We start from the raw sequence: 23,427 nt of genomic DNA, 5'->3' as shown, positions 1-23,427 counted from the left end.
AATTGACTCTCCTGCGGAATATATGTAGATATTGTAGCTTCCTTTATGAAAATATACTGCGATATCTCGATGCCAACTGAAACATGAGGTGGCCTGTGTGCAGCACATTCAGTTGTAGAGTATCATAAACGAGAGATTCAGTTGAGTCTTTCGTGAAAACCAAATTGACTTGCAAATGAGTGTATTTCTCAAAAACAGTCCAATTTGGGTTCAAGTCGAATATAATGTTGACGAAAACTCAGGGACTGTGCCTACCTGATGAGCCCCAAGAAGGGCGAAACCGGTCGTGGGCTGTTTTCAGCAACATTGTGGGTAGCTTCCTTTATGAAGATATTGTAGATATTTCAAGAATAATCCGGGAGAAACTGGAATCCATTATAGTGCTACGCTTCCCGGAATCCCCCCTCATTCTAAGAATAAGCCGGGAGAAACTGGGATCCATTATAGAGCTACGCTTCCCGGAATCCTCCCTCCACTGTCTTCATACATTTAGCAACTGCAGTGTAAAACACTTGTGAATCTTTCGGGTGCTGCTATAGGCTTCAGTAGCGATTTGGTTGTGCAACTTATTACTTGTGGTGCATGCACTCCGTGTGCTCACTTCTCTTCACCTTGGACCGAACCTGTTTTCGACTTGGCAAGAACAATGGTATGGACATTGTTGTGTAGTTCAGTTATGTGAACCGCGAGTCTCAGGAGTCACCAGTCAGGAAGCCAGTCAACATGAAATTTCATCACAAGAGCTGTAAAGCTGAACAATTATTATTTATGTCGAGACGCAAAGTTATCTCTGAATCCCGTAGATGAATAATAGTGTGTTCAAACTTTATGGGTATGGGGTTCGAATTTTCCATGGATGTGTGCCGCTGATGATTTCCGATAAACATGAAGCGGCTGTGTGCTGCTTCTCCTTTCTTCCGTATAGTGTCTTAGCGCTGTGACTTTGGTGTGCACGTGTGCATGAGTGTAATTCTCCCCTGTTCATTCTCCTCTCCGTTTCAGGTGTTTTTCCTCCTCTTTTCTGATGTAACCCGTCCAGGCCTCCAGCTCGGACTGGACAGGTTTGGGACAAATTTCAGCTGCCCGCCGCTCGGTGTCGACTCATCCGGTAAGTTGGCTAACTGCACTTCGGATCAACATCTGGTTTCTGTTTCATTCTGTACGCCCATCTGACTATCCATTCCCCGTCGTTTCAGAATGGCTGCCAGCTTTGTTTCATATGGACACCAACTTCCAACTCACTGGTCTTCACCTGGCCTTCTCTCCCGAGCCGGTGAACTACAGGCCCTTCTCATTCTCCAGATGTTTGAACACAAACCCAAGTCAGCTTCTGATGGATCGCAATCCGCTTGGCCGCTTCCACGATATATGTGCTCGTTTGCCGCGATCAGGCGCTCATCTTTGGGGACATGTTTTCAGCTTCGTCAGTCTGAGTGTACAGGTAAGCAACGACCTTCAGAATCGTTTCTTTGTGCCTAATACTAATCGTTTTACTCGCTGGAAAATTAAGCAAGATTCAGCCATTCGGAAGTTTGTTGTTGCACTGTGACATTGAGCTAAGGTTTCAGATTTCAGTACGCAGCCCTGATAACTTTCAGGCTACGGGCAGAAGTGTTCCTCTCTTGTTTGGATGCATCGACGGATCCGCTTATTCCATTTGTCAAAACTGCTACAGATGACTCCGTCATACACTTGAGCACGTTTTCTACTCCCATTTCGGATAGAGGGGCAGTTCTGTTTGACGTCAATTCACAGTTATATTTCAGTCGCATCACCAGTGATTGGAATAATAGAAACAGGAACCACGATACCTTCTCTGTTAACCGCGCGAATGAGAGATTAGTGGCCCCATGTCATATGGGAGTATATGTCAAGTGATGATCAGCCTCTGTTAGGTGAATAGTGGAAGTTGAATGGTAGAAAGTTACGGTTGCGAATCTTTATAACTCGGTTTGTGGCGGAACATTCTTAGCGTCCAGTTTTTTCTTCTGGCTCTCTTCTAGTAAATGGGAAACAATGGGCAGAGTTGCGCTAAGCTTTCGAATAATACCGTTCGAGTTTTCGGGGCAAAAGCAATGTAGTCGTGGGACTGATTGTGAGAGTACTTTGGCTAAGCTACAGTGTAAACACTTCTAGCCATGCCGCCCATTGCTGTATTATGCTACTATATATGAAGCAAATAACCGTAGTCATGAAGGTCCGCGGTTCGAATCCGACCTCCGCCACTCGACTTCCCCTGTCTAGGCTTGGGCAACCTGGCAGTATCCCAGCCCTCGTGCTCCCTTCGGGTGGCATGGCAGCTAGGCACCGGAAGGGTGCTACAGGTGAACGCTTTATCTTTATCTTTAGTCATGATGAAAGCATCATCGAGGGTTCATGTTACGATAGGTTCGATAAGCGGTTCATCTTCATTCACCAGCTTTTAGGGTCCATCACTCTGGCAGGTCGGCTACCAGAGCCCGCACCACATCTCACAACCACACTTGAACAGTACCGTACCGTGGGACGCGCGACGATTGAGGCTTATTTAACCCAGCCTGGTAACCAGTTGTGGATACATACCTGCGCCACACGCGGATGCACTCGATCGAGTTTGGCGAACAAGGCGAGGAATGTTGGGAACAGGTTCGACTTGCGATTGTAGCTGATCGCATAGCCATATTTCTGCACTGACAGGAAAATCCGTCGAACAGGGGAACAAATCCCCTTTCAACAGTCTGTTGATGATCTGGAATGCTAGCATTAGTGCTATCCTTGCTTTAGATAGGTCCCGGCGGTAAGGTCTTTTGGACAACAAGTTGACCTGTGCCTTTTTTCTTATGTCGGACGTATAGTGGAAACAACACTTGAAGCCTGTCTGAGGATTGTCGCTGAATTTTCACGTGGTTCCGTCCACACCTCGGCCTTCATCCCGTCTTGTCACCGAATTTCGATTCAGCCTTGAATCAAAAGCTTGGTCATCGGTGTTTTAACAGGAGCAGTGTGCTTGGTTATGAAGCGACTCCTTCTGATGCTGGGACTGAACAAATAAGCTCTCCGGCGCTGACCTGATATTTTTTCCTGGAAGCGGTTGATGCTCCTTTTGGTTATTCTCAGGTCATTACATTGCAGGTCATTGTATTACCGGGACATCTTAAAACATCAGAAGCTCGAATACGGTAGTAAAGTATGATCAGTCATGCTCTACTCAGAAGTATCCCTGCTTTTAACAGACTGTAAGGTCTCTCGTATTTCGGAAAATTACCGACATTTACCCCACCTTTTTCTCAACTCTTTTCACAGCTGAACGACCGTCAGTGGGACTTTCACATCAAAGGCCTTCAATGCGAGTGGTGTTCAACAGACATACTGAGCTTCTGTGAAGGATTATCTCGATTGTCAATGGGATGGCAGTCATTTCTATCTTGGCCTCCATCCCGTATTTCGACAGAATCTGTGAATCTCCCTCTGCCTGTCCGACAGCGATCGATTACCGTAGAGCACTGGTCACAAGTATTGCATGATCCTATCAATATTACAGGACAGTTTGAGCAGATGGATGGCTTCATTTTAAGCACTAACGGTGGTGAGTTTGTTGAAAATCAGATGACTAACTGCTAAAGGGATAAAAGTTACCCGCGAACTAGGAAGATAGAAAGCCAACCTACAAGCTGAACTGTAGCGTTCCGTGAGATTCTACTATACAAGTACAGTGTTGTATTCTTAATATTTTCGACCTTTTAATTGCGGAAACATCAAACAAACCTTTTTTCGTGGGATCGTCTTGACCCAATTGCATACTTTTGACCTGCCGATCCGAGCGAGAAGAGGTGACCACCTATTTCTTTTCATACATGAGTTTAGTTAAGTAGCGTAGCTTCTTTTTTAGATCGCATGAACGATGGTGAAATTGCTGACGTGTAGCCAGACAGCAAGGCTCGGATATAGTTGTCTCCCTTGCTAAGGGAAACTGAAGAGATCTTGTCTGCTAAAGGGAACCGGTGCACTGAAAACGCTCTAAAAAGCCCAGTAAGATTGGTTCTCTCAGGGTGGTTTCTTTAGATAATCAAACTGTTCACTGATACTGTCGGACCAGATTGCTCTGGTGCTCTACTCGTTGATGGACTAGTGGCCTTCCTCTTGTTTCTTCGATGCAATGCGTAAAAACCGCTTTACAGTCATTGGATTCGATAAGTTGATGACGCCCATAGCATTAAGTCGGTCACTTCTGAAGCAATTTCGAGCTATCTGATGCCAAATTGAATCTCGCCCAGTGGAATTGTATCGCTGACAAACCATCTCAAGTAAAGTGTTGGAATATATGTAAGAAATCCTGATCACTTCTGATTTTCATGACTTGCGAGGAACCGTACTGTCACAGCTTTCCGAAGTAGTTCCTGCGGACCCTCTATCTGTCTGTGTTCTAGACGGTATGGCTGGTGGGGCTTTTGCTCTGTACACTGCAGCTACTCACGAGATTCTTGTTTGCACAGCAGCGTCTACAAAACTTTCTATCCACTTTCTACAGCTTTAATTCAGTGTCAGGTCGACCGAATCTTACTTCAGTCGGTCATCACTGTTGACTCTTCAATTGCCACTACCCGACCCGACACAAGCTTGCTCCCAGTGGTCACTGACTCATCTGGTTTGATATTCACAATTGCGGCCTCACTCAGTGAAACCTCATTTACCTACAACACACTGCCCATTCGCGTTCGTAGCATTGGAACAGCCAGGCATTTCCAGGGAACTGAGACCGCATACACAACAAGTATGCACACACCGACATCATCTTCCATCAATGTTGATAACAGATACCAACTCCTTCGGATACCGATTGTGAATTTTGACGTCAGCCGGAAAGACATGGTTCGTTTTTGTCCATACTTTCGCCTCTGAACTTTTTATCTCTAATTCGAGATGAATATGGAATGGTATGGATTTTACATTGTTTATCGATTAGAAAATGTGGATTGCAATTGATTACACTATCAGTAACTTTTCTGACAATAGGAGTTATGTAAAAGTGAGGCAGAAGAACTTAGATCTTGCTTCATTTGGACCAACTAACGTGCCTATAATGGAACCTGAAATCTGCGAGGCTTGATTGCTTAGACACGAAAAACTACAAGTGTTTGGTCACCGATAGCAAGCTGAGTTCATTCTTCAACTGTAAACCAAGTGCAATGATGATGGAACCTGAAATCTGCGAGGCTCGATTGCTTACCACAAGTCTTCGGTCACCGATAGCAAGCTGAGTTTATTCTTCAACTGTAAACCAAGTGCAATGATCATGACCGCCACCGATGATTTAGGAAAATACGAGTAGATAGCTACACATCGGACGCAGTAGCTGATAATAATGCGTTTGCCGCCTCCTAATACGACTAATTCGGTAATTTATGATCACAACACACATGAGCAATATATCAATAGCATCAGTTGTTACACGGTATACGGTAAATAGTTTCTGCCTCTTTCAGAATGCATAGAAGAAAACCTGGNTTCTCTGAACCGCTTGTGTTAATATCGGTTGGAAATGGAAACATAAGTTCACGTCTCTTGGTTTTATTTTCAGCAAATTGCTGGAAAAGTGCAATGAATCTGACAACTCTCTAAGTTTCTTAGTTCAACCGATAGTTGGGTGTGTATGACACAACAAAAATCTGTGACTCTGCTAATGACATGTGCACGCAATGCATGATTTAGACCGGAGAGTTCTAGTCTCGGGGCGTTAGGCCTTCATAAATCTGTTTATTTCTGTTGTGCTGCACACTACTCTTTCCAAGAACTTCTCCCTTCTCCCCTTCAGTTGATTTCAATTACGTGCCCGGAACCTGTGAATTGTACTTGGACCCCAGCGGGACATTTGTGTATCAGGGAAGCTATGCTTTACAGTGCTCGTGTTTGGCCCCTCTACTCGTGGTGGTCACCGGAGAATTTACACCCTTCCCAGGTGCTCACTACTCCTTGGTCACTGGAGAATTTACACCCTTCCCAGGTGCTCACTACTCACGTTTTATCCACATACTTGTTTCCTATGCTCGTCTACCTTTGTTGCATTTGGACTGTTGATCCTTCTCTTTTTGTTGCCTCACTGCGTGTTTCAACTGCATGTTCAACTGTAGTCGTAGCTGAGTTCTGTCGCTGTCGGATCTTTGTCTACAGCGTTATTGCAGGCCTTATATCAAGGACAAGAACGCTTAGCAGGGTTCAGATTTGTTCCACCTGAATTCTGTAGCCTTCTATAGCCGAATATTTTGTTGATGGTTACGCTTTCGGGTTGACGGTTGCCCATCTTCTGAACAGAGCAGTCTTCATAGTCATCCACCTGGTTGGAATTGCATATCATGTCGTTCTGTTATTATCTGACTGTTGTTCACGATCCAGTGCTTTAGTGCCGGAATGGAACACAACAGCTTTTTGCAAACAGGCGAGACAGAGTGCCTTGGTCAATGGGTAACTGATCCACAGTCGGGGCAGTGCGTTGAACCGGCATGGCACGTGGGACAACATAAATTTAGCGGTCGCCTGAATTTCGATATGACATTGAACGCAGAGGTTTTCAGAATCCGGCTACCTCACCCACACCTTGTGTTCCAAGGCAAATTGTGCGCTCGTTGAATTCATGTCGGCTTTCAGTCTGTTCAACCTTCGCAAGCTGTAGTTTCACTTTGACGCATTGACCTATTCGCCTTAACGTATTTTTGACAGTGGTAGCGCTTGTTCAGTGTCATATCTCTCATGCGTTAGCCAGGAAGACCAGTAACTGAAAACGAACATTGTTCACAATCTTTGTTCATATCAATCTACATACTGCCCCATCAGGTTGTCCTTCATCGCACGCTGGAGGCCATCTGTACGACGGAGTTCCTCATCTACTTCGCAGTGAAATTTGAAATTGAAAAACGGTCTTCACGAAGTAATGTCCTGATCGAAACGGTCATGGCGATAAATTCGTTCTGTGTTCAACAGCCTCATCAGTGACCCATTGTTTTTTATTCTGCGCGAGCCAAAACTCTATGGACCTGGTGTCCCATTCTAACCCCATTTACCTTTGATTGTTATTCTAATAAATTGATCCACCTCCTTATTGACGTTTCAGAAAACTCGGTCACCTGAAGTAACATTAACTCGCCCACTCACCACTGCCGTCTGGACTATACGCGCCAATTTTCCGACAATGGTGCAATGCCTTGTGCAGCTAGTAACTCCTGAGCATCATTTGACTTTCTCCTTGCAAAATATTGACGTACGACTGGTTCCATTTCCATCATCCTCGCCTTCGACAACCCAGCTGGTCGCCCATCAGCAGTTTGGTTCCAGTCGTTTTAAACTCACCTGTACTACAGCCTACGTGCAGTGCGACGATGTGAGGATATTCGCTTTGCAGGTGAGCAAAGGGATGGCAGGGTACCATTAAAAGATGATGAAAACGGTCCACAGATTGTATGATGCAATACTTGTGTGCCTTTTTGTCCCTGAAATTAAAAAAAACTCGGGTCATTTAGCCATGGTACCCCTGCGGCCAAAATAAAGGTTGTCTATTGGGAGAAACCATGTCCGTAGGTGAGGAGTACCTCTTATTCAAGGGCTCTGTGGATATATGTCCGAATAGGCCACAGCAACAGGTGCATTTGTCCTGTGACTAGCTTATAAAGCATGGATATTTAAGGAGGAACTCAATTGGTTATCGAGTAGTCACTTAGAGATCCTTGATTTTTAAAGGCCTTGCCAGTTTTAGTCCAGTGTGTCAGCCATAAAAGTACTAAGTGTAAGCTGATTTTAGCCACTACGGTTTTGGTCACAGGAAAATAGGAGAGCTTGGGAGATTTAGCCAAACACTAGAGACGATGGCATGATCAGTTAGTTCGGGAAACTGGACAGTTACGCATTGAGGTGGATAGCTTTGATGCAAGAGCACCACAGACCGCTTGAGTAAACCATGTCTACCAGTGTTATTAAGCGTTGGTGACTCCAATCCCTTGATTCCCATCTAGGGAAGCGGCACTTGTCAACCCGACTGAGTTTAAGGGTCAGTACCCTCAAATTTCGTTGCCATTTCATAGATCGTCGGACGTTTCGACTCAGAACAGGAGCTCTGTGAATTTGACGGCCCTATGACGTGCAAAGTACTTGTCCTAACCAGCGTAACCTACGAAGTGTGAGTAGCTCTTCTGTTGCGTCGTATAACCATCTGAATTGAACTGAAAAAAATCGTTCAGCTGTAGCACCCTTTCGATGCCTAGCTGCCATACCACCCGAAGGTTGCACGAGGGCTGCGATACAGCCATGTTGCTCAAGCCTAGACAGGGGAACTCGAGAGGCAGAAGTCGGGTTCGAACCACAGACCTTCCGGTCAGTAAATTCGCTCTCTAACCATTCGGGCCATCTCGCCCAATTGAACTGAACTTATCTAAACTAAACTAAAACTGTAGAAAACAGATTTTTCCCTCTCTCTCTGTGCGGTTGTCAAGGGATGGTTGCAATTCGGCTGGTTTTGGTGCATTGCGGATATCCGAATAATGAGGCCTCCAAAACTCAGGCGGACATTACCTCGGGCAACACTATGTGTGCTGTTGCTCGGAAGAGACAAGTTAAAACAGACTTCAGGGACGGAATATCATAACGGAAACTCTTGTCAACATGCATGCATGCAGAAACGGGGATAGCGTATTTCGCTCCAGCTACTGATCAGTAGCGTACACAAGGGCTTTGTATAACTGTCGTATCACACAGACTGGAGATGCAGTGGATCGGTTTGAAGCGTGATTGCTGTTTAACTGGTTATTCATCTTCATAGTTTACTGTCGGAACAGAATATTATTTTAGTGTGTTTGCATCAGGAACCTATTCTCCCATACGTTCGCTAGTCGGAATGAGGAACTGTGGGATATTAGGTAAGAAATACCCTCCACTTCCCACCCTGCTATTTTTTGTGGGGGGAGGGGGTTGGATCATATGGGATTGTGTATGAAATCCCTTTTCCGACTTGACGAGGCGTTCCCATTTCTGAGGAATTCAGCGATAGGCCCATCAGGAATCCGAAAATTCCAAAAATAGTCTGTCCCGTAAGAGACCACAGGACTGGGACGACCAATTTGACGTGACGCTTGCACCTGAACCACTGACCTTTCGGTTATAGGCTCACGACTCACTCTCTGTGTTACCTGGATCTGGCTTGATACGATGCGCCTTCCCCTAGGAGAGATCTCTTGAGGATACGTAACCTCTGTTCGGAAGAATCACATGTGGATTCGTGGCCAACAGTGACGCTGGTGTGGACCTCTCAAGGAAGTGGACTCTCCTCGAAATTATCTTTATTGTGAATGTGCATAGTTTTTCAGCTGTGGGTAACTTTCCCTTTGTGGATATCACACAATTATCTGACTCCAATATAGTCTTCCACGAAGTATCTTGACGCTGAATTTCACGAGGATGGGTGAAGGCAATAACCGGACGGGCCATCTCGCCCAATTGAACTGAACTTATCTAAACTAAACTAAAACTGTAGAAAACAGATTTTTCCCTCTCTCTCTGTGCGGTTGTCAAGGGATGGTTGCAATTCGGCTGGTTTTGGTGCATTGCGGATATCCGAATAATGAGGCCTCCAAAACTCAGGCGGACATTACCTCGGGCAACACTATGTGTGCTGTTGCTCGGAAGAGACAAGTTAAAACAGACTTCAGGGACGGAATATCATAACGGAAACTCTTGTCAACATACGCGCATGCAGAAACGGGGATAGCGTATTTCGCTCCAGCTACTGATCAGTAGCGTACACAGGGGCTTTGTATAACTGTCGTATCACACAGACTGGAGATGCAATGGATCGGTTTGAAGCGTGATTGCTGTTTAACTGGTTATTCATCTTCATAGTTTACTGTCGGAACAGAATATTATTTTAGTGTGTTTGCATCAGGAACCTATTCTCCCATACGTTCGCTAGTCGGAATGAGGAACTGTGGGATATTAGGTAAGAAATACCCTCCACTTCCCACCCTGCTATTTTTTGTGGGGGGAGGGGGTTGGATCATATGGGATTGTGTATGAAATCCCTTTTCCGACTTGACGAGGCGTTCCCATTTCTGAGGAATTCAGCGATAGGCCCATCAGGAATCCGAAAATTCCAAAAATAGTCTGTCCCATAAGAGACCACAGGACTGGGACGACCAATTTGACGTGACGCTTGCACCTGAACCACTGACCTTTCGGTTATAGGCTCACGACTCACTCTCTGTGTTACCTGGATCTGGCTTGATACGATGCGCCTTCCCCTAGGAGAGATCTCTTGAGGATACGTAACCTCTGTTCGGAAGAATCACATGTGGATTCGTGGCCAACAGTGACGCTGGTGTGGACCTCTCAAGGAAGTGGACTCTCCTCGAAATTATCCTTATTGTGAATGTGCATAGTTTTTCAGCTGTGGGTAACTTTCCCTTTGTGGATATCACACAATTATCTGACTCCAATATAGTCTTCCACGAAGTATCTTGACGCTGAATTTCACGAGGATGGGTGAAGGCAATAACCGGAAATCCACATTCATCATTCCCTAGGGATTTGGTGCTGGGAATACTAATTTTCAAAGTCCTTTTCATCCTTTACCACCGCCTTTTCAATTCATCGGGGGCGCTCTTGCCGAATCGATCATCGTGCCTGCTTTTTGAACTCCCAGCCTCACGATTCCAGGAGCTCACTTTGATCCGTACTAGGTTAGTTGGGCGTTATCTTCAGCGGTAATCTTTGCGATCACATCTGAACTGCATCTGCTTTGGCCGATACTACCGTCATCTTCACCACGACCAGACCCAAACACTGTAGGTCTGTCTCTACCTTTTCATCTCATTTAAACGTCCTGAATGGGATAACACAGTCCACGCGGGCTTCGCAGATGTGTAGTCGAGGTGACGTCCTTGTCCAGTGTGTTGTAACTCATCTACCCAAATTTGCCGCGCTGTTTTCGATACTATGATTTGCATGCATTTGATGTTTTTTATCCTATTGTGGCAGCTTATAGCTATGTGCTTGCGCACACACAAAGTTTCATAACTCAAAATTGTGCAGCGTTCGACTGTCTTGACGTCATCAGGTAGTTGATCGGGTTGGACGTTCCGGACAAAATAGGATAGAGCTGATGGTACATGTGAAATGTGACAAACAAATGTAGTTGTCCTACCAACTTTTTTATAGACTTTCTTATCTCTTAGGCTCTCCAGCCCAAACCGTTCTAGGCTACAGAAACTCCGTTCGCTATTCACGTTTCTTCGAAAGTGGTCTCTTGACTTGCAATTATCTTCTTTTCACAGAACTTTAACATGCGTCAACGCGCTCCAACAGCTCAATATCGGACGGATTTTGCGAAACAAGCATGGTACGCTAAGTCCAATTGGGCCTGGTAAGTTGACATTTTCTAGTTCGTGCTTGATCTTTTCACTCTAACACATTTTGTTTTCCCATGTTTTATTGCAATTCGTCTGGGGCTATTGATTTTTTTGCAGGGAGACACGTGCTGACGTTTGCTTGATCACATTTCCTTACCGTTACAAATTTCGGGAGGCTTATCTTCAGGTGAGCACAGTTTTGTTTCACGACTATGTTGAGATGTGCTTGTACTGACCTCTCGTTCATTGATCGCTCCAACACAGGCTGTTTTCAGTGCAGCTGTTTTTCACGTCTGCTTTGCATCGGGGAAAGTGTTGGTCTTGTCACACAATCCGTTCTTGGTTGAACGGTTTCCACTCTGGAGCCTCATTGTGGGCATCTGATACAATCACTCGTCTTGACTTATCGTGCTGTTATATCCCTTCTATCCACTCATACTTTGGTGTATTGCATTCTAGGCTACATCCCTCGTGAGATTCTTACGTCAACTGAACTCGTCTTCTTCCTTGCTGCGCGAGGACTCCACGGTTTGCTCTCCTGGATTGAGCGATAAATCTGACGTCAGCTACCGCCTGCCCACTTCCGAGTCGGTCGTTTCCAACATCTATCATTCCTGCACTCGGACTCTTCCAACACCCGCTGTACCTTCCTCCCTATGCCAACCTAGTTCGGGTGTTGGTCGACGGAACCACACTTCGGTGCCTCTCCGATCCGATTACATCTTCCAATTTCAGGTATCGGATAGTATCCGGCTATATTTGTCGTGCCGCTCTCTAGCTACTTTTGTCTTTACCAGTAGTAAATATTTTTCCCTATTTGCTCTAGCGGCTCGTGGTGGAGGTCGAGGACGATCCGTTTGAAAGCCGCCTGAATGACAATTACATGGTGAGTGGTGGCGTTTTTTTAGAGAGGTTTAATGGATATATTGCCATCCGGGTGCTTACTATAAACTGCTATGAGAGATTCCGCACATTCCACTCAATAGACCGTAGATCTCAGCCGAATATTCGCATGGCTCTCACCGTTTGGGGGGAGGGTACTTTCTGTGAATCCGTTCATTCAAGTAATTTGAGCTTACTTATTTCCCCACTTGTGTGTAACCAAAGCACACATGTTGGACTGTAATTTCATTTGGCTACCGAGTCCCTCGTTGAGAATGTCACTGGCTATCTCACTACGTGAATCGGCAATGCTTCAGGTACCGAACATATCGAACACTTTTGAACAACGGGGGAGGTTTTCTTTGTAGGTTTTATCCGGGGAAAAGCCATCTCACGCTGCTACAATATAGCTCCCCTCTGGGGGAGGAAACACTTGGGACAAACTATGCTCATTCTTGAGTCAGTATTGCGTGAGGTCGCATAGCAGCACGATATTCCAGGTGATCCTAATCTGTTTTTAATAATTCTCAAGCCTTAATCCTTTAAAGAAACATAAGTGTATTATGGTCACCAAGCCTTTGGTTTTGATTCAGCTCTTGTTTTGCTTTCATTTTGGTATGCTTCAGGTCCTCATGGCGGAGCAAGTGAAATATGAACAAAACGTGACAGCCTTACATGATCAGCTTCAACAGTCGGGACTACGGCTTACTGGTGAGTCATTCATTCTTTTTTGTGTTGATGGTGAGTGGAGAATCGTGTACTTGATCCGCTGTATTGAATGATCCTCTTACTTGTTCGTCTGTTTGCCGAGCTTGGTAATTAGCTTGCAAACTCTTCACTAGTGAAGAAGATATCATCGGCGCGCCCAAACCACGCATGGGCGATGTCTCCTCGATAGGTGTGACAACCAACAAAGCAACATTCACATGATCAACAGCCTGAATACGTACCCGAGCCTCCAATTTACCGAATAACCTTCCGCATTGGTGATGACGAGAATGAACACTCATCATTTCGGTATTTGGGTTCTACCATTGCATGCGACGAATAAAGTAAACGAGATTCATCTAATCATCATCTAGTGCGTCTTTCACAGACTCAGATTGTGTGACGGAGAAATAAGGCGAACTTGCACACGGAAGTTCTTGTATTCAGTTAGGCACTGACTCCGATCCTTAAGGTTGTGACCCGTTTCCTACCACCGGTTTCTGAGCTACATCTCGATGGCTCCACAAAATTAATAATTCCGTGATTATTAAACGTTGCTTCAACGCCACACATACCAGGTAATCACTACGGCGGCGATGGACCCGTTAGTGGGTCCTGCAAGTTTATACTGGTCCCTTCTTTATACCCATGGCGGCGCTTCCACCTCGAAGGGCAATTGAAAGCCTAGATTAGTGCCGTCGATTAGGATATGGAGCAGTCAGATGTCAGCGTAGCCCTTAGTATTCGTGTGGATCTAGGCTCTGACTGCCATTTGTGGTGGTCAGCATCTGGACGGCGTACTCATGAATAGCGGTCAGTAGCAAATCGGATCATAGTGTTATCCAGTTTCTATCCCATAGTCTAGTTCGGTAGATGACGTTGAGACCGGGATTACCAAAATTAGTCCCTGCATCACTTTATATCGCACCCGTCTCATGGGCCCGCACATGCAACTCCTTATTTGAGTCTTGAGTACTTTTGCTTATTTTACGTCTATCGGCTAAAAAAACTCCCTTGAATCCACTTTTCTCAGAGGCTGAACGTATGGCTTGTTTCGCTCGATTGGAGGAGCAGCGTCTGACCGAATACCGTACTCGTCACACTCAGTTCAAACAGGAATTTCCTTCCACAAACGAGCTGTTCACCTGGACATTGAATAACCTTCACCTCAAACTTCTCACCGACTATACGTTTACCACACCGGAGCAAATCGTGGACAAAATTCGTCAGTTGGATAGCTGCAGGTGAGTGTATATGCTGGTAGGCTTTCTAAGTGCACCATGATTTATCGTTCTCCGCTATGTTCACTTCAATGCGCTGGCTACCGTTTTGACACTGAGTGAGAATACATGTGTATGGAGTTTTAGAGGGTTCTTCGACGTGATAGAATCTGTCATTGGCGAAAGGAAACTCTATGATTACTAATACTCCAGATTCAAAGGGGGAGATTATTTAGCGGGCTCTTTCCTAGGATTGATTACCGTCAGAAGGAGTTTCCTCTTGAGAAGTCTCACATTAGGTTATGGTCGACAAGGGTAATGACCGGGCTTCTTTTATGGAGGGGGGCAACATATGTCACGATGAACTTGGTCAAGTTTGAAACTGTGTTGGGGAATTTGCCTTCACATACTTTCAGGATAAGTTGAATGAAATCACTTGTCGACTTGTCTCACTATAATGCACTCTTGATCGGTCTAGGGTCGAGGCACAGACTTTTCAACTCCTGTGTCCGCTTGAAACGTCAAAAGGAGGAGCTTCAGTTTGCTCTATCGTCGTACGCATGTGGGCGTCTGCATTAGCCCTGATGGCACAGTGACAAATGAAGTTACTGCACGCCTTATCAAAGCGTCTGCAACATGTGCGGACTTGTGCCATATTGTCCGCTTGAAACGTCAAGGGGAGGAGCTTTAGTTTGTTCTATCGTCGTACTCATGTGGGCATCTGCATTAGCCCTGATGGCACAGTAACAAATGAAGTCAATGCACGCCTTATCAAAACGTCTGCAACATGTGCGGACTTGTGCCATATTTTAATGAGGCCAAGTGGTCGTGTATCGCGATAGGGAACTTTGACGCGTAGGTTTGACACTCCCAACTATCAAAAGGAAGAAAGAATTGGATTCGTGATTATGCGGTACTACTGACATATGGGTAAGCAAATGTGCAGAAAAAACCTCAATAGTTCACGTTCGTAGCATCAGCAAGTGCACAGGTATGTCACTGACCGGCACAGCGCAGTGTCAACGTCTGCATACCAAACAACGGCGATCAGAATGATGGCTCAGTAGTGTGGGTTGTGGTCATCCCTTCCGAGGACAGTTTCGTGATACTCCTTGGCCGTGCGAACACACGGAACTCCTGAGAAAAGAAATCAAGGCAGGGTCAGCAAACGGAAATAGGTAAGTAGGTCAGCTGCGCACATTCACACACAGACACGTGCCAATACACAAGTGTCGGACGGCACGGCCTCTGCAGCAAAGTGAGTGGGGGGTACGGATAAGCTAAGCAGCTGCAGTAAGCAAATGAATGCGGAAACCATCTTAAGATCAAGTTAGATTCAATAGATGGTCTTAATTCTGGGTTACGAAACTTGGCCCTGTGCGATCTGGGGGTATTTAGCTTCTAACGTCACGAATATCCGGCGATAGCTGACTGCAGCAACGAAATGATGCCCGAGCATGTACTGGGTCAGGATTCCCTGAGCGGAATATTGAGCATACACAGCATATACCATATACATATATGGGCGAGATGGCTCAAGTGGTTAGAGCGCGAATTTTCTGATCGGAAGGTCCGTGGTTCTAACTCGACCCTTGCCTCTCGACTTCCCATGTCAAGGCTTGGGCGACCTGGCGGTATCCCGGCCATCGTGCTTCCTTCAAGCAACACGAAGGTACCTTCCCACGGTACCCTGTTTTTGTTGTTGTCTACCCAGTTTGTTATGACCATATTATCGTTCTATTATTTTAGCCCATGGCCAAATCTATCGGCATCTGATTTCTGTACATTGTGGTGCCGCGTGATAAGTCTGAATGTGGACAGCTGGCGTTTTCAACTGCGAGACTATCCGAAGCCGTGGCTAGAGATGACGGATTTGTTCTTATGGGGTCCACTTGCCGGAGCTGAGCGATGTGCCGATTGGCAAGGTTAGTTTTACCCTTTTCGGGAACTACTGAGGTTTCTAATCCAGTTATGTCTTTTTGTCTGATTGTCTGTGATTGGAAAATCTACAGTTTTGCGTACGTTGAGGCGCATGTAGCCCGGAAATGGTGTGTCCCGTTTGTTTCGAACGTTTGTTTTCTGTTCATTTATCTCATCTTCATGTTGAGCGTGTTCTGTGTGTGCAAGCGCCACTGCACTTACAAGTGGTCCCTTGGGTCTGATGGTTTAGTCGAGTTACTTGAATTTGGTGCAACTTCTTTTATCGCTTCACCGACGTCAGACGGACAGAAGTCCACACAGAACGAGGGAAATCTCGTCTTGAGTTCTCGTCCCACAAGTGTCGCGCCATGAGCAAGTAGCGAGTGTTTTGCAGCTCTACCACACGGTTGCAAACTTAAAGAACACCGGTGACAGTGAACAGCATTGTCATTGATCGCACACAAGATCGAACTCAGCGGTGAGTGTGCCTCAGCAGGATGTACGGGTTTTGTGGGTGCATTACCAGCTCAGAATATCTCCCATGCTGCGGCAGGTTTTTTGAAATTTTGTCTCTTTTCTAACTTAATGCCTAGGGCAAACACCTGGTTCAAACTACTTATTCGAAGACGGAAACTACTTTGATGAGGTCTTGTACATTTTTTGTGCTTGTTTCGGAGTAATGCCGCAGTAAAGGGATACAAATGCTTCAGACCAACTGTCGATCATACCAATTCTACGTCACTTTGACTGATTTGTCGTTATTTTTTGGGTTCCAAAGAGCAGTTGGGCAGAATCTCGAGTGGTGCTGGTGAACACGATTTGTAGATGTCAGCTGGAATGCTTGGGGATTTTTTTCATTATTTGTTTGGTAATCACGGTCATCTCCTGCTTGCTCAACTCTCCGCAGTTGCGGTTATACGATATTGAGGTTGGGTTTGAGTTGACGGATGTTTGCTTGAAATAGTTCACCCAAAGTTGCATTTTCTCATCCTTGTTGCTTATTAAATCTCTCCCGTGGTTGAGACTGGAATTTGCCTAAATTCATTTGTATGAGACGATGAAGTCTACCACGCGTGATGCTCGGTGCTATGTCCGGCCAACATGACATATGATCCCTCCTGACTGATCATGAAGCCTGTCTACTTACCAAGCGGTGGTCAGCTAATTCAGTGAGGCGTGCTTCTGTTGCTTTTTATATAAAAATATGACGTCCAGTCTTTGTGATCTTGTCGCACCTAGCGTAGCTGATTCTCAGTCGAGGTTTTCAACTCGCAGTGGTTGGAAACACTGGCGTTTCATCTCGCGGTCGGAGCTTCTGAAGTATATCATTGGTATGGCTGCTTAGTGTAAGAGCAACGGTGCTGTCATAAAGCCTGTAATGAGTGTTTGTTTCAGACACTTAATGAACGGAATTCATTAGAGAGTATGCATGCCGATACTCTAGCTGGAGGGTTTGGGAATCGTTCAAACGTTCCTCCAAATTTTATCTCTGTCTGTTTATTTCTTGAATTTGTCAGGTACCGGAGTTAAGTAGTTGGATTGCTGAACGGTATTCATTAGAGAGTATGCATGCTGATACTCTAGCTGGAGGGATTGGGAATCGTTCAAACGTTCCACCAAATTTTATCTCTGTCTGTTTATTTCTTGTGTTAAGGATCCTAGTATGAATTACTCTAACCTCTTGGTCAGAACGGATTGAATCACCTTGGGGGATGCTGTTTGTGAGTAGAATTTCTTGTATGGGACATCGTCGTTGAAGTTTAATGGGGATTTGTCACTGGTTGCGTGCAGAGCAATATCCCACCCTTATTCGAAAGTAGGCACCAAAGTGCGATCTCAAGGGCAACAGAAAACAGGCTGAGGTATTTGTGAAGCCAATCATCATGATCGTTGGAAGAATACGGGAGTAATATCTTGTGTCCAGTTCACCGGAACTGATGCCTTTTCTCACCGTTTTTGGTAATAAAGCGTTATACTTTTGCTAAGCATATTTCGTATGGTAGGTTAATGATTATGTTGCCTTCTTACTAATCTGGTTAGATCTTTGCTTCGTTTCAGAATTTTCTTGGTAAATGTGTTTGAACGCTGTGTTCGTAGTGCGACGAACGAAACGGAGTGCCGCTTTTCAATGCAGTGCACTTACTGAGCCCTAGCAGATAAGGCTACAGGCATTTCAGCAGCTGTTGTTTTAAGTTGCCAGGCTTCATGGAGTGCGATTTATCCTCGATGTCATCTTACGTTTGTTTGATGACGACTTACCTAGTGTGGGACCGCAGAAACGAACTGTCCTGCGAGAGACCAGCACATCAGGCGACAGGCTTAGTGCGCTTTTTGTTACACTGCTGGAGCGAGAGTGAAACAGTACAGTAGATAATAAATGGGAGTTTCGTGACAACGTTACGGAACACGAGTACTTCGGACTCGATAAGTGTTTAACTTGTTCTTAGAGGTATCCTTAATGTGGCCCCTGGTGGTCTTTGCTCGTTGGCAATACTACTCGGTTTCCCAACCTGTTGAACAAACTCGTCCTATCTGCGTGCGATGACTAGTTCGTTTTGACGCCCATGCTATAAGGTTTATTCTTAAAACAACATTGTAGCTTTCGTGACCGACGTTTGCTTTTTCTCTCCGTAACTTAGGCGTCATTAACCTGGCGATTAAATATATGGTTTCGGATCGCATGGTAAACTTGTGTGCAAGTAACTGAATTCAAACACATCATAATCCTGCCGCGTTTTTTGTTCTGCTCGAATCCATCAAAATGCGAGATGATTCCATCAGTTTCACCCAGTGATAACCTACTCATCGTCATTTACTACTTGTTTCAGGTCAAAGGACCGTTCAGGTGATACCCGGCAATCCTTGGCCTGAATACACCGTGACCCGAAGCTGTTGGCCGTTAAAGTTCTATTACGATTTTACCGCAGGTAGGTTCTTCGATCCGATCCACAGTCAAACTTTTTTCTCTTATCGTCGCGAAAACCTTCGTCGTTGCTTTACCTCGGAGACGAAGAGACCGTGGTGTGACGGTTTGCGTACATCAGCGATCCTTTGAGCTATGCTGGGGAATGTCCCCGTGACACTCACAGTGTCTCCCATACCAGGTTGGTCAATGGTTAGAGGTCTGACGAACACAATCTCCTGGCCCTCCAGGTTGGGGGTTGGAACATGTGGCGACTTGTTCCGTAGAAATGGTAATGCATTTGCATTTCCTGCCAAACACCGCTGCTTTGCGGTTAGGCTTTTGAGCCAAAGGCTTTGGTTGAGGACCCTAATCGTCCTCCTGCCTAGGTGTGGGTGCCCTGGTAGTATCCCAGCCCTCGTACAGCCATTACGGCAGTGATGCATCGGTGTTGAACACTGATGTCATGCTATCGGAGACTTGTCAGTTTTATATTACCTTTAACGTTTATTTAGATCAGTGTAGAAGAGGGTATTTCATGGAAGGAGACCTAGACATGGACAAAATGTGACGGAATAGAAGGGAATGGAAGATGTTATGAATACTCTGGGTACTGTTAGTGCTGTTCACATTACAGGATGAGGCCCATGTAATCGTCCCAGTGCTTGGCTAGAGACACCGAAAGAAGTGTCGACTGGCCGACGTCAGTAGCCTTCCTGCTGTCAATTTCTATCCAAATTGTGTGTGTATTGGAGGGGTAGACACCTCGGGTTGCTGTGGTTTGCTAGTCCCATTTTTCTTTCCATTTTGAGACTTTATTCCAATGATTTGATGTGGTCGCACCAGTTTTCTTCCCTGATATTGCCACCAATGGAGATGACGATGCGAACAAAAAATCGCTCAGCTGTAACACCATTTCGGTGCCTAGGTGCCATGCTACCGGAAGGAAGCACGAGGATTGGGATACTGCCAGGTTGCCCAAGCCTAGACAGGGGAAGTCGAGAGGCATAGGTCGGGTTCGAACCACGGACCTTCCGGTCAATAAATTCGCGCTCTAGCCATTGAGCCACCTGATTGCTGCTCTGTGTTGGTCGGCGTAAACAACTCTCATGAAGTTTATCTTCTGTGAACCGGGACCACACGCATCGTCATTCTTTCTCAATGGCTGAACGTAATTTGGCACGGCGGCCCTCTACAAGCCACTTGGATCGGTGTCATCGGAGGTCTAGTGCATCTGGTTCACTTCAACTGCACCGTTTGTAGTGTTTGTAGAGCTTCATTTCAATCCCCACTGGGTTAATCAGGTGCACACGGATGTCAGCGCTTATGGATTGCTTTTATGTCCCTAGCTTATGACTTATTTCATCCTATTATTCATTGGCACCCACCTCTTCACGATCCCGTTTATTTTGACCGAACGTAGACTTGAAAACAATCCACATGTGTTATGGATCTAACTGGGAGCCAACCTTGGCCTGGCTAAATCAACGTCTGGAGGATATTTTCCCCCGTCCATGGGATATGTCCGTACCTCGACTAGCCTGGTGGGACCGAGTGCGTCATCTGCTACATGGTCGTCTCTATATCGTGTCTGAGTCGATGCACTGGCTTTGTGCTACCAGTCTCAACCCGTACAATGCAACCGAGTTTTTCACCTGGCAATGGTCACAATCGACGGTGTGTTGGGAGACAGGTAAGCTGATAGGCGGTCGGTTGTCAACTCTGCGTGACGTTTTCTTGACTCTCTCGACCTTTTGTGTTTATTGGCCCCTGTCGACACTGCGTCCTCAGGGGTTTTATAAGAATTAATCCATAGTCATATTGATACATTATGGTTTGGGGGGGATATCTGCTGCCGTCATCAACATATCCATTGAATTGGAGTAGAGATTCATCATAGAGATTCTCACAGTTCTTTAGGTGAACGTTGTGTGCGAGTGGAATCAAACGGAAAAACTGATCGGCCGTCGTGTTGGTCTACTCAGCAATTTTCACAAAATTAAGTCAGCTCTTTCAGATTGGGTGTCCTTTCAGTGCTTCCGGTGACCATACTTGTAGTGATCCTTGAAACTAGATGTTGAGTCTGCGGAAGTTGAGGCCACCAGGCTCACGGTTGAACTGTCCTCCCCCTGCTGATCTGTTTATCGAGCCTGGCAAGCAGAGCAGATCAAAATCCTCCTGATCAACAACTGGTGAATGCGCTCGAAGTGCCATTGTTTCAATGTATTTTCAGCTGCCTCCCGTGCTGACGCGATTATTCGGGTTAATCCATCGCCTTACAGGTACTCTGATTAGAGGCCATTGGCAACACATTTCCCTCGATATTCCAATAGTCGAGCCTCCACGTCTGAACAGGTAAACGTCCACGTTTACATGCGAATCGCCAAGCTCGGCCAATGGATCAACAGCCACCCGATTGACAACTAATTAACACACACCCGAGTTAAAATATTTCGATATATTGCCAGAGTGAAAATCACTGTAGGCGCTCTGCGTTCCCAATCGCTTTTCCCATGTTACGCACAAAGGAAAACCTCGACATCTTAATTAAGTCAACAATTCTGAAGCATCTTTCAATTGGTCAGAACGAGCAACTTATTCGAATCTCGCGGTAACGCCAACTTAGGTTCAGACTTCGCTAAAGCTACTCAAGCTTTTCTACCGAACTGTTAAGTCAGCTTTTCGACGCCGATAGGCTACAAACATTGTTCACGCTAGTTTGTGGTCAGCCGATTACTTCATCCTTCGTTTATTCCATCCCAATCCGTACTCTAGGACATTTTCGTTTGGGTGGTGCTCTGGACATTCTGTATCGTACAGCCTCGAAGTACGATGGAGTTTGCCATCTTTTTCATCTTCCGGGTATGGAAATGAAGTGAGTTCCTTGTTCACCGTTGAGAAATCGATCGGTTAATTTTCAACTTGGCAGTTCCCCGCCAATATTTTCTGATCTGCAGTTTCTGAGAGTTCTGATTTCGCCTTACCAGGTTTCTCTCATGGATTGCTTCTATTTGACATAACGCATTGCTCATAAGCTCGCTGACAACTCTTGGACAGTCCACTGCCGGTTTCGCCCTTCTTGGGGCTCACGAATTTGCGTCAACTTTATGCCATACTTGAACATATTTACACGCAACTGGTAGTGTACAAACCAATGTGGTCTTAACTAGAGACTCAATGGAATCCCAGCCGAACATTGCGTCTATGATATTCTTCAACCGGATGTAATGGTTGAAACATGCCTCATGTTTCACTATTTAAGATATCACGGTACACTGTCCAGGAAAAACACACTGCTAAAAAACACGCTGCTAAAAACTCTTTGACAGTCCACGACCGGTCTGACCTTTGGGGGGGGGGGTCGTCAGGTTGGTGGATTCCCTCAATTTCCTACCAAAACTCTATGAAGTCTCATTTCAGCACATTAAGTTGAAGAATATCATCAACGAGAGACCCAGTTTCCGTAAACAGAAACTTTATTTGTAGATGCGGTTGTTTCACCGCTTCTACTCTATTTTAAGTCCCCTTTTTCGGTCATACATTCTGTTCTCTCTCTCAGTGTTGCGAATAGGTTTGGACAACATCCGTTTTTTTCAGTATCCCTCTACTTTCCCCATTCTCATTTTGTCGAATATTCTCGGGATTAATCGCCGCATCGAGGTTGTTAATACTGCATTGAAGGCATGAGTTTTAAATCAGTGTTGTGGGACCATTTGAGATCCGACCTGAGTGGATTGTCGCTTTTGTTTTTGGATGTACGCATTCGAGGACCGAGTCCATTGCAGTCGTTTGTTTGGTTAACTGGTTAGGTGCACACACAAGAGGCTCATTTTCCGGTTGTCAGTGGAATTTTTTCACCGTCGCACTCTCCGTATGAACCGAACGAGCGTTCAACTCTGGACTTTGGTCTGGGACAAACGATCATTAATGACAGCTAATCGCTTTGTGATCGGCTTGAATGTTCGGCTAACTGCATTTTGCGGGACGCTAGATGATATGATGTGGCAATACGTGTCGGAGATTGGTACTTTTTTAGAAGTTGTGTGAAACGATCATCGTTTATGGTCCTACGAGTATCCGCACCAAATCTACTGGTAGGGCAGTGTTCTTTTCATCAATTCTCCGGATTTGGATGTTCATATAGCTGATATCCGTGTACTCGATAAGGTATCGGTGAATCATCATCATCATCAATGGTCCTACAGTATCCGCACCAAATCTACTGGTAGGGCAGTGTTCTTTTCATCAATTCTCCGGATTTGGATGTTCATATAGCTGATATCCCTGTACTCGATAAGGTATCGGTGAATCATCATCATCATCATCGACAGCATGACATCAGTGTTCAACACCGATGCTTCTCTGCCGTACAACCATGACTTATTTGAAAGCCTTATTGTAAAGAAAAGAATAAAGGTGGACGGGGAAGGGA

At 45.5% G+C, this 23,427-nt stretch overlaps 1 protein-coding gene across 1 annotated transcript in view; it reads left to right on the top strand.

The window, feature by feature from the left end:
- Positions 1-3,282: 3,282 nt before the first annotated feature.
- T265_13647 (hypothetical protein) overlaps positions 3,283-23,427 on the top strand; it is a gene marked incomplete at both ends in the record, with an annotated part of 58,984 nt that continues 38,839 nt past the window's right edge. Inside the window, 13 exons of the mRNA XM_009169868.1 lie at positions 3,283-3,565; positions 4,508-4,848; positions 7,085-7,372; positions 11,289-11,377; positions 11,481-11,550; positions 11,823-12,098; positions 12,190-12,249; positions 12,872-12,956; positions 13,987-14,197; positions 15,923-16,098; positions 18,922-19,020; positions 20,419-20,688; positions 21,771-21,870. Coding sequence (XP_009168132.1) covers positions 3,283-3,565; positions 4,508-4,848; positions 7,085-7,372; positions 11,289-11,377; positions 11,481-11,550; positions 11,823-12,098; positions 12,190-12,249; positions 12,872-12,956; positions 13,987-14,197; positions 15,923-16,098; positions 18,922-19,020; positions 20,419-20,688; positions 21,771-21,870 — 2,348 coding nt within the window. The remainder of the gene's footprint in view (positions 3,566-4,507; positions 4,849-7,084; positions 7,373-11,288; positions 11,378-11,480; positions 11,551-11,822; positions 12,099-12,189; positions 12,250-12,871; positions 12,957-13,986; positions 14,198-15,922; positions 16,099-18,921; positions 19,021-20,418; positions 20,689-21,770; positions 21,871-23,427) is intronic.

This window comes from Opisthorchis viverrini (genome assembly GCF_000715545.1).
Source record: "Opisthorchis viverrini unplaced genomic scaffold opera_v5_89, whole genome shotgun sequence".
Taxonomy (NCBI): Eukaryota; Metazoa; Platyhelminthes; class Trematoda; order Opisthorchiida; family Opisthorchiidae; genus Opisthorchis; species Opisthorchis viverrini.
Note: the sequence above shows the minus strand (reverse complement) of the source record. Positions and strands in the feature narration are given on the sequence as shown.